At 33.6% G+C, this 10886-nt stretch overlaps 7 protein-coding genes across 7 annotated transcripts, besides 2 other annotated features; all 7 read left to right on the forward strand.

The window, feature by feature from the left end:
* Positions 1-1021: part of a mobile genetic element that runs on past the window's edge.
* TVAGG3_0799420 (protein of unknown function, DUF4107 family) lies at positions 136-369 on the forward strand (the record flags this gene model as incomplete). The annotated part of the gene is made up of 1 exon (XM_001309248.2): positions 136-369. The coding sequence occupies one exon, from the start codon at positions 136-138 to the stop codon at positions 367-369; it is 234 nt and encodes a 77-aa protein (XP_001309249.2).
* On the forward strand, positions 514-840 carry TVAGG3_0799430 (uncharacterized protein; the record flags this gene model as incomplete). Its single annotated transcript, XM_001309247.1, has 1 exon — positions 514-840. One exon carries the CDS (start codon positions 514-516, stop codon positions 838-840), a length of 327 nt encoding a protein of 108 aa, XP_001309248.1.
* Positions 1022-1877: a mobile genetic element.
* Positions 1103-1666, forward strand: TVAGG3_0799450 (MULE transposase domain-containing protein; the record flags this gene model as incomplete). The annotated part of the gene is made up of 1 exon (XM_001309246.1): positions 1103-1666. The coding sequence occupies one exon, from the start codon at positions 1103-1105 to the stop codon at positions 1664-1666; it is 564 nt and encodes a 187-aa protein (XP_001309247.1).
* A 19-nt stretch (positions 1878-1896) lies between the features above and the next one.
* Positions 1897-8621, forward strand: TVAGG3_0799460 (negative regulation of centriole-centriole cohesion; the record flags this gene model as incomplete). Its single annotated transcript, XM_001309245.1, has 1 exon — positions 1907-8368. The coding sequence occupies one exon, from the start codon at positions 1907-1909 to the stop codon at positions 8366-8368; it is 6462 nt and encodes a 2153-aa protein (XP_001309246.1).
* Positions 8622-9155: 534 nt separating this feature from the next.
* Positions 9156-9974, forward strand: TVAGG3_0799470 (phage tail repeat-like family; the record flags this gene model as incomplete). Its single annotated transcript, XM_051247246.1, has 1 exon — positions 9156-9974. One exon carries the CDS (start codon positions 9156-9158, stop codon positions 9972-9974), a length of 819 nt encoding a protein of 272 aa, XP_051082721.1.
* Positions 9975-10113: 139 nt separating this feature from the next.
* Positions 10114-10476, forward strand: TVAGG3_0799480 (uncharacterized protein; the record flags this gene model as incomplete). The annotated part of the gene is made up of 1 exon (XM_051247247.1): positions 10114-10476. One exon carries the CDS (start codon positions 10114-10116, stop codon positions 10474-10476), a length of 363 nt encoding a protein of 120 aa, XP_051082722.1.
* Positions 10477-10494: 18 nt separating this feature from the next.
* TVAGG3_0799490 (serine threonine-protein phosphatase family) lies at positions 10495-10737 on the forward strand (the record flags this gene model as incomplete). The annotated part of the gene is made up of 1 exon (XM_051247248.1): positions 10495-10737. One exon carries the CDS (start codon positions 10495-10497, stop codon positions 10735-10737), a length of 243 nt encoding a protein of 80 aa, XP_051082723.1.
* Positions 10738-10886: the final 149 nt, after the last annotated feature.

Genomic DNA, 10886 nt, shown 5'->3' on the forward strand with positions numbered 1-10886 from the left:
TGGGTTGCAAAGAAGTTAAGATTAAATAAAATAGGGCTCATAAATAAAGCATCCAATTTGGTTGCGACTGAGTCGGAAAATGCTTTAGGAAAGGACGATGAGTTTTCAAAACACGCAAAAGACTTTAATGACCAGATGAAAGGTGAAACAATGCATTTAAATAGAGTCGATGGAACTCTTCCTCCACCAGCAGTTCTTCCGTATGGTCCCTATGGAATGTATGGAAACCCTTACGAAAGACCATTTGACCCATTGACTGGTGGAAGTAACTGGTATCATTACGGACGAAGAAGAAAGACAGTCAAGTTGGAGACAGACGTGAAGAAAGCAACTAAAAAGAAACCAAGGAAGAGAGTTATAAAGCAATGAATTCAACGGGTGAAAAAACAGGTGAAAAAAGAGGTGAGATCTCACCACTTCACCTAAATTTATTTTTGTGCTATGTTTTCATACGTGTGAGGGTGGTGATATCATTAATTTTTAAGTTTATTTTTTATTTTTATTTTTACATAAATGACGAAAACTATTGAGATAACAAACTACAACGGTCATGAGTTCAAGAATTTGTTCTTCGTTCCTCGTGAAAATACATTCTATCAGATACGAGGGAGAAAGGGTAAAGTTAGTTTGAGCGTTTATGAAGGAATGAAGAATGGAAAGTTTATACAAGCATACGATACAAACGGTAAACGTGTTTCATTAGCTTTGTCAAAACTTACTAACATTTATTTTGACAGTGATTTTGACTCTGACGATTGGAGCGACAGCAGCGATACTGAAGAATATGAACTATTGTGTGAAGCACAGCAATGGGAAGAGTTGCAATACTTTTGTAAGTGAGAACGTTTATTTTTACAGTAGTAAGGTGAAGTGGTTGGCGGCTTTATAAATATTTAAGGTTAAGTTGGTGTTTGTGTTCGTGTTGTAAAATATACGTTAACGGTTTTGTAAAGTGTCAAATTCACAAGTATTGCGTACGGAGGAACGCAGTGCCTCAGTACACATGATATGTATACTAACTCCTCAAATCACAAATGCTGTTGAAACAGCCATCCCCTTATGCCAGATCATTTGGTGTGGCGTTCATGTGTTGCGCGCTGTCATGAGAAAGGCTGAAAAGTTTCAAGATCGTTCCAACTTCGAAACTTTCTATAACTTAATGAAGTTATTGGTCTTTGGTTCTGAAGAGGAAGAAATTGATCCTGATGAAGTTTACAACAATTTAGAAGAAATTTTAAATGAGGAACCTGCTGCCCGTGAATACTTTGACCGACAGTGGCGCCATCATCTTGACAGGTGGATGCTTCGCTATAGAAATGAAGGAGATGGAACAAACAACATCTCGGAATCACATTTCAAGGTTTTGAAGCACCAGTACTTCCCAGAAAGGCGAAATCTTCGACTCGATGAACTTGTCATCGAGTTATATTCCAGTGTTGTTCCTTCATTCCTGATTAAGTTGCAAATTAAAGGTCTGGATTCAGAGAGAAGTGTTAAAGTTATCAAAAAAGTCACAAGAGATTTCGAAGAAATGACACAATTTCAAAAAGTCGAATGCATCAGTATGCTTGAAGCTGTTCAGAAAGGTCTGAAAAATGATACACTTGATCCCAACATTGTTTACTCAACATTAAAAATATTATTGCAAAGAAAACATTTGATTTAATAAACATTTAATTTATTATAATTAATTTTTTATTACAGTATAGTAAAAAATGCTATAAATAAATTATTATATTTTATTAAAATGTGACTTTTAATAGTAAGTGAATAAAATAAATCAGGAATTGGGAAAGAAATAAGGTTAATTAAAAATAATGAAAATTACAAGTTTAAGGTTAATGAAAAGTGACAATGGGCGAGTTTGTCCCCCACTCAAAATATACAGCTTTTGTCAAAATCTTGAATGCAAGGGTTTGGAAAAATTATTCTGCACTATTTTGAACTCTTGGAATCAAGTATTACTCATATTTGCGATAAGGAGCTCGCATTGAATAGAAGTATTCAGCTTGATCCAGAGAAAATCCTCAAGAATAATTTCAATGAAGGGTGCATTGTGATTTTAAATCTCCTTCCGAACGATTTTGATGGAATAATGGCATTAGTTACAGATAAAATCGTCAAGACTGCTGGAATAAACGAAAAAACAATACAAAAAGCAGATGAAACAAAATTTTCAACATATTGCGCTCTTGCAAGAATGTGTTTACACCATATAATATCAATTAAAGGCAACGCTATATTGAAAGGCCAGACTTTAAGAATCTATACAACCCTCGCTATCAGGATTTTTTCTGGCATTAATATTCAGTATTCAGATTACTTTCGCGAAGCATTTGAATTGCTTTTTGCATTCATAGCAGACAACAATGAACAAATCTTCGATATAATACTCCAAATTTTTCTTAGCGAATTTAAAAAACCAGCGGACCCTATTGCATTTCAAAACGCTTTAAACCCATTCATTAGGTTATCATACAGTACAAATTCGTTTGGACAAGTTTTAACTCTTATTGCTCCGAACGTAAAAGATGTCCCTGAAAATTGCAGACCTTGCATCGCTCAAGCGTTCATTGATATGATGCTTTTCACTCTCAAATGTCATCCATACGAAATGTACGACTTGTTTAATCAAGGAAAAGATCTTAAACCTGCAGCGATTATTATTTCGAAACTTGCAGAGTGGGATCAACGTAGATTCAGTATATCTTTTATCGCAAAGGTATCCTTGTTTCCTTTATTCCCAAATGCTATCAATAATCATGTCTTTTATGACGATTTCGAGCCAATGGTCACTGAAATACAAAAAGCAGACGCAATTAACTCAAATATAGAAGCAATGCTCAGATCTCTCAATTCTAACTTTTACTTAATCGCACAAACGAAAAATATCGAAATTTTTGGCAAACATACAACTCCTCTTTTTAATGCAGTCCTTGATTTCATAGAGCACACAATTCGAAAGCTCCTTGAGTCAAAAAACCCTATATGCTACTCATTACTCGTTAATTACGGCTTGGCTTTATACTTTCACGATCAAATTTTATTTACAAAAAAATTTCTTCCAATTCTTAGATTATCAGTTTTTCCATCTAATGGTTATTACTTTTGCAAGTTTATTTCTCATTTATGTCGACATACAGATTTAAATCATTTTTCGTCCGAACTTATCCAAGAAACTATCAACGCAATGGAATTAATGACATCAGAAAAATACTTTTCACCATGCATCAAACACATTTTCAGCGGATTCGAACAATGTCCTAAACTATTAGAACTTTTCTTTCACGAAAAGAGCTCCTTCATCGGCAGTATCATAATAAAATGCTACAATCATAACATTTACAACATTTGTGCGGCTTTATTGAAGTATTTTGATTTTGAAAGGAAAGATACTCCAGTTTTAGATGTCAATCTTCTACAAAGTTTGATAACTATCACATTTTCATTCAGTTCACTTGTAATTTTATCATATCTCGACAAGTTTACAACATTTTATGATTATATCCCTGAAGTTGTCCTACAAATCGCACGTTTTATCCTCTTTAAATTATCAGATGTTAACGTTCTTGACCACGAAGAGCTTACTTCCAGTCAAGAATTTAAAATCGTCTTAAATAACCTTGAAGTTACCGCATTAACTCTCATGCCAAGTAACCAATCTCGAGTTTGCAAGGTTGCTGTTTCAATTATTGGCGAAATTCTTAACATTAACCGCCAAGCTTCGATATATCAAACTTCATCTTCGCCAATTGAAGCCTACCAAGCCTTAGTTACTAATTGCAAGAACAGATCATCAGTACAAGCACAACACAAGTACTTTATGAAGTCTCTTATGCTAATTCAAAAGCCATCATCTGTAATTCAACAAGCATTCAATACTTTGCTCTCTTATTTCAACTCATTGATTAATTTCATGTCTCCTGATAAATGTATCATGGAAATGCCAGTCAACAGAATCAATAAAAGCGAATCTACAGTTCAAGAAGAATTTCCAAACGTTTTATCATTATTACTTTCATTGATGTCGCCATCAAAAGATACATTAATCAGTTTCATCCATAATTTCCTAAAATCCGATGATTTTATCGGTCAAGTTGTTACAGATTGTTTGTCAACAGCATTACTTCCTTGCTTTTACACATCAATAGCACAATTGATGTCATCAACCCTTGATTTGATGAAGACTAGTTCAGGAGCTTTCGAATCCAACACTCAAAATAATATTTACGTTAATCATGCCGTAAAAGTCATGAGAAACATCCTAAAACAACCATATTATGATGATACACCAATTGACACCAAGATTGTTACAAATTTCGTTATCGATTCAACTGCATATTGCAACACTCTTTCAATTATCGATTTCCATGTACTTTGTGGCCATTTAATTGTTGCTTTCCTATCAAGACGCACAAAAGAAGTCGAAGTAGGTGCAAAAAGTTCATTGGCAAACACAATTGGAATGTGGATTTCTAAACCAGATTTTTGTTTCGAAAACAAGAATGCGACAGCTATTTTAGTTGATTCTCTCGCGATGTTACTTGACGGTGTCAATTTTGATCCACAAAATGAACTAATCAGATTTAAGTTCTTCATTAATATCGCATTGTTAGTTCTTAAACAACAACCGAAATTGAAAGATAATTGTCAAAAAATGTTGACATGTTTATTCAAGAACAATTTAAAGATGTCCATCATTCATTCGATGGATTCTTTCTTTTCACCAACAATTTCAACACGTGTTGTCTTTTTATCTGCTATTGCTGCTGCTCTTGCTCCTGCACAAAATCAGAACGAAATTAAAGAAGAAAAATCGGAATCTTTCATTGATGTTCTTTTTGAAACAAAATTCCAACTTGTTGAATCAATAATTGACCTTATTCCTTTCAGTAAATCAGAAGAAGTTGGTAAAACTCTTCTTGAAGCGAGTGTTTCCAAAAATATTCATTATGAATTCGTTGATTACATGATAACTCTTGAATTAAAAGGAATCCAAGATGCAACAAAGAATTCCATTTTCAGAGGAAACGGAATTCCTTCGAGATTAGTTTCATATTTCCCAAAATTATTCGGCCAGCAATGGTTGGAATCATCATTCAAACCAATGATTTTGAATATCATCAAAGAAATTGATCGTGGTGTCAAATGTCAGATAAATCCATCAAAAATTACTGACGGAAATTTGAATTTGAATCGTGACAATTTTAGAAGTATTTTGCTATCAACAATCTCCACTATTTTGTCTGCATTAAGATCATTACCAATTCCTGTTGTTAGAGCAGCACAAATTATATATCATAGAATCAACGAAGTTTATGATGGACTTGGAATTCAAATTGTTTATGGTTTTATTTTCTTGAGATTTATTTTCCCAGCATTTTCTGTTATGTCTGTATTAGGATTACCAGGGAATTTGTCTGAAGAAGCAAGATCATGTTTGATGACTATTTCTGCAATTTTAATGGCTACAATTACTAAAGGATCATTAGAAGATAAAGGAGAAAACTATGCATTTTTGGAAGATATCGCTTCTAAATCACAAATTGATTTCCAAAACTCTATTTTGGGGTTAATCAATTTAGATGTCTCAGACCAAGGATACGAATCATTCGATGTTGATGAAGAAAAAGTCACACAAATATTAATACTTAACTTTCTTGAAATCTTAAGACCTCTTGAAGAAAAAATGACCATGATGACAGAAAACGATGGTGTTCGTAAGAGTGCAGAAAAACTTTTATCTCATGTCCGAAAATCAAAACTTGTTCAGAACAGCCCTCTCAACTACATTTCCCTACAACCAGCGATCTCTTCCAACGCATTCAACAAATTCATGAATTCATCATTCAAAAACGAGCCAATGCAGTTGTTAGAACAATGGTTTTACAGGGATCCTTCACCAGATAACTCAGTTAACTTATTTATTTTAGATAATGCTAAATTACCAAAAGTTAACGATGTTTCTGTCCTTGCATACTTCATCTTCAAAACAATATCATCTCTGAAAAATCAGAATTTTTGGATTTTAGCAGATCTTTCTAAATTTGATAAAAGCATGATTCCACGTTTTTCATCCATCTTGAAATACTTGGAAATGGCTCCACAACAGATGTCGGACAATTTACAATCCGTTTTTATTGTATGTGCATGCAACAAATTTGGAAATTGGATGACAGACCACAAAGAGAAAATTCCATTTTCAAAAATCATATTTCCTAAATCAATTGAAGAGATTGAGTCAAAAATCCATTTTAAACCTAGTTTGTCAACAATTGCCAAAGAGAGTTTAAGTCATTACGAATCAGCACATGCTGCAAAATATGAATCAGTTACAGTTGTTGTTCTAATTCATCAAGATACAATCCAAATCATGAAACCAATCCAAGGTTTTCCAAATGAACCATTCACTATGACAATATTGAGATATGACACAATCTCACATCCTACGAGAACATCAGATGGCTTCAGTTTCGGTTGTAACCGTCAACAATATTCATTTATGATTCCAGAAGGCTCTAATTTATATTCATTGTTCCAGACCGCATTACAACGTGCTACACAGAAACATTCTGTTTACATCTCAGTTGAAGAAGAAAGTTTGCAATGGTTATTAGTTATTATTAGCTTTGCAAATTTAGTTGATTCATGTAATGATGCATCATTGAATTACTCAGCATTCCAAGTCATCAATTCCACATATTTAAGTTACCCATTCTTGCGTAGTTTGTCACCAATCAACTGTCCTATTTCTTTGATGCCTCCTTCATGCAAAGCATTGGTTCATCAATTGGCAGAAGATTTAGCGAAATTAAATGTTATTGAAACAGCGAATTTCATTTACGAATATTTGAAAACAGTTCCTCAGATACCAGAAAATGTCATTCCAGACACAATTATTTATTTAAGTCCATGGGTTGAGAATCTTCGAATTGATGGCGAAGATGTCATTTGTTTCTCTAAATTGATCGAATTCTACATCAAAAACGAGAAATCACAAGTCATGTTCAACAACTTAATATGGTCCAAATTTGATGATGAACGTTCAATCACATTTATTTTCGAAGTATTGAATGCATTACAAAACCCACAAACAATCTCAATTATTAACTTCATTTCGAAGTTGAACATCAAGTTTTCTAGTGAATATTGGGTTATCCGATTCCCAGAGAACATTTTTTCACATGATGCAATCCATAGTTTATTGATGGGTGATGAATTTTATGCGACAGCAGTTCCAGCATTGATTTACAAGATTATTTGGGAACGCCCTAAAACAAACCCAACTAAACGACTCGAGATGAGTCGCATGTTAAATAACATATTAGCAATGCTCACATTGCATTCCAATTTCGATGTCCAGATGTATATCACTAAATTAGTTGAATTGTACATTCAACAAGATGACGATCATTTCGAAAAATGGGCTGAGAATTTATGTGCATTCGGAAACATATTAGGTGCAACATTAGGTGCACTAGGAATGTTCACAATCCGTGTTGAACTTTATAAATTGTTTGAAACACAATTATTGAAAAACAATGATGAACGTTCTAATTATATTTGTGCCATCTTTTGTTGTTCATTTTACATTGGATGTGCAGATCAATTAGTTCTTTTGATTCTCCAATACATTCATTTTGGATCGGAAGAGAATAATTCATTGTTGTGTTATTGTTTCTCTATGTTAGAGATGAGCGAACGAATCTGTGCATACATGATCTTGATTTCCATTGTTATCTTATTCACAACGAAAAGTAATGCGGCACTTAAATTGTTGAATGTTTCTGCATTCGAAAATTCTATCAACTCGATGATGTCTATTCCAGTCCTTGCATCAGTCGAGAACATGACAGGATTACCATTATTACAAAGACCAATTTTTGCATTTTCAATCATTGCCAGTGCATTTGATGATAATGATATTCTCACAGACATGATATTACGTCTTAGTGTTTATGACCCAGTCATGGGTGTTTTGAGTGTCATGTATCATCCCGAGAACATTATCCACGTTGAGAATTTCGAGTGGAGTGATGACTGGGCAAGCATTGCTGCTATTTCAATCACATTGTTGATGAAACATCCAGAAGTTGAAGAGACATTTATGCTTATCAAGAAATTCTTCCAACGCAACAAAGACGCATTTAACTGTTTCAATTGGTATGTTGAACTTGAGAAACGAGGTCTTTTGAAGTATTTAGATGACGAATTCAAGATGGACGAGATCCAAAAACTGAGTCCAGTTAATCAACATTTATATGAACTTCATCCAGTTCTTCAACGTGTTTTCAATGAAACGAAACGAACATACATTTCACAAGAGAAAGCGCAAGCAATCATTAACTCATTGATTGCTACTATTTAATTTTTATTTTTATTTATAATTTTATTAATATACTATCCAGAATAAATTGTATTTTTATATAAATAAGGATGTCGCTTGGGGGACATTTGGAGACTCGACCAAATAATTTTCGAACTCTGGGGAACATGTAAAGCGTCAAAAATGATTTGTAAAGTGTCAAAATTTATAAATGTATGGAATTAAATTAATATTTTGTCTGATAAATGTATAACTCTTTAACAATGGCTTGGGCTGTTCACATTTTAATGAAAATGATATATTTAAGCCAATTTTGAAAAATGCAATTTATGCATTAATTATGTATTGTTTTTATAAATCTTAATAATTTATACTGATATTTACTATTCGCTTTAGTTTTTCATCTGATTCAAAAATTAAATTATGTAAATATTCAGGCTGAAAGCACCAATAACAGGAAATGGGATTTGAATTCTGGAATAGAAACAGCAGAGCCCCTTCCTGGCCTTTCATCGACTCTTCATAGATTTTTGTCCCCCAGCGCCCCCCACTTGGGGGACGCAATCAACCCCCGGGGGGACAAAACGACATCCTTAATATAAATTCATAAAATACAAATATATTCATAATAATAAAAATAATGGATCAATATCTATATTATAATTTCGTTAACCATCTAAAACATAAAAAATTGCCACCTTCAAAAAAAAAAAAAAAAAAAAAAACAAAGGCATTGGGGCTTCCAGGCACTTCGTGCCCTCTAGCCCCGAAGATGTTTTGTCACTTTTCTGTCACTTTTCAGGAAAAAAACATTTTTATTAAATATAAAATGAATTTTACAAAACCACCGTTACCCTTCTTTGGAAATAAGAGTAGATGTAAAGATATTCTATTGAGAGAACTTAAGAAACTACCGAATGGTCTAACATTTGTAGATTTGTTCGGTGGAAGTTTCTATATATCTCATTTGTGCCATACTGTATTTCCTGACTCAAAGATTATATGCAATGACTTCGACAACTATATGAACCGTCTCAAACATATACCAGACACAAACAAAATATTGAGTGAGTTGAAAGAAAAGATACCTATAGGTAAGATGGAACGTATACCATTAGATAAGAAAAATACTGTCAGAGAGGTTTTGAAAAAAGCAGAGTATATTGACTGGGATAGTATATCTTCTAGACTATTGTATAGTGGTTCTATAAGAGTTCATGACATTGAAACACTTATGTCAAACGTTTTATATCTTAACTATACAAAGGTTTTCAAAGAGAACATAGAAAAATATACTGAGGGTATAGAGTTTGTGAGATGTCGTTGGACAGAGTTGTATGAAAAATATAAAAACAAGGAAAATGTTTTCTTTATAGTAGACCCGCCGTTCTATAACACATACGATTTTCAATACCAAGTAGACTGGACTTTGAGAGACTCTTTAGAAACTTTAGACGTTTTACATAACCATCCATGCTTTTACTTTACATCCGATAAAAGTGGTTTGGAAACCGTTATGAGATGGTTAGAGGATATACATGACTATGATTTTAGATACGATAAGATAGAATATGAGAGAGGTCCTATAAACCGGAAAAAGTGTCATAACAAAGAAATTTTATTGGTAAGTAAATGTGGTTTGAAATAGGACTACTTGTTTTAGGTTTTTTCCATTGTGTCATTTACTTATTTGACGTGGCAGAAAGATATAGAGAATATGAAGATGAACCAATGTCTGCAAATGTTCAGCATATGTACTCGTAAGAGATATTTTTATCTAATATTAAATGGACGCACAGAACTTAGCGAATGCACAGCAACCTGGACAACCAAACCCAGAGAATATTCCAAATGAAGTTAGAATACAAACTGCAATGGCAAACTATGGTCAAGTGCCAACAGATGTACAAATGCAAACTGCCATGTCAAATGACGCTGCGTTAGGCTTACCACCATGGTATGCAAATATGAGATGGAAAGAGTTTTATACAAACCCTGAAGTGGGATATAAACAACTCTATGCAGATGACGCGAACACAGGAGTTGACCCGGAATATGTTTTCTACCAGAGGAGAAATAGAATGTATGAGCTCCAGTTAAAAAATGCTATGGAACTCAACAGGAAACGTAAGAGACTAGGTGGACATTAGATTTTTACATATAGTAAAATGGGTTTCTTTGGAAGAATAGGAAACTTCTTTCGAAATGTTGGAAGAGGTATATGGAATGGAATAAAAACCGTAGGAAGAGGAATTTGGAACGGAGTCAAAAATATTGGTAAAAGAGTAGGTCAGTTCGTTGGTATTATACCTAAAGACCCTGAACCAGAAGAACAAGCTCCTGTTATACAACAGCCTGAACCTGCACCACAGTCAAGTTGGCAACCAAATCCAACACCTCAACCGTATTAAAAGATTATATTTTTACCGTTCGATAGTAGTTGTATATGAGACTAAGTTCTAAGTAAAACGCATGGTATAATGGAACTATTCTCTTTCTTCCATCTGTTGTAAACCATACTTGAAAGTCTGAAATACTTCCACTTGGTGGTTCATATAGC

Source organism: Trichomonas vaginalis, chromosome VI, assembly GCF_026262505.1.
Source record: "Trichomonas vaginalis G3 chromosome VI, whole genome shotgun sequence".
Classification (NCBI taxonomy): Eukaryota; Parabasalia; order Trichomonadida; family Trichomonadidae; genus Trichomonas; species Trichomonas vaginalis.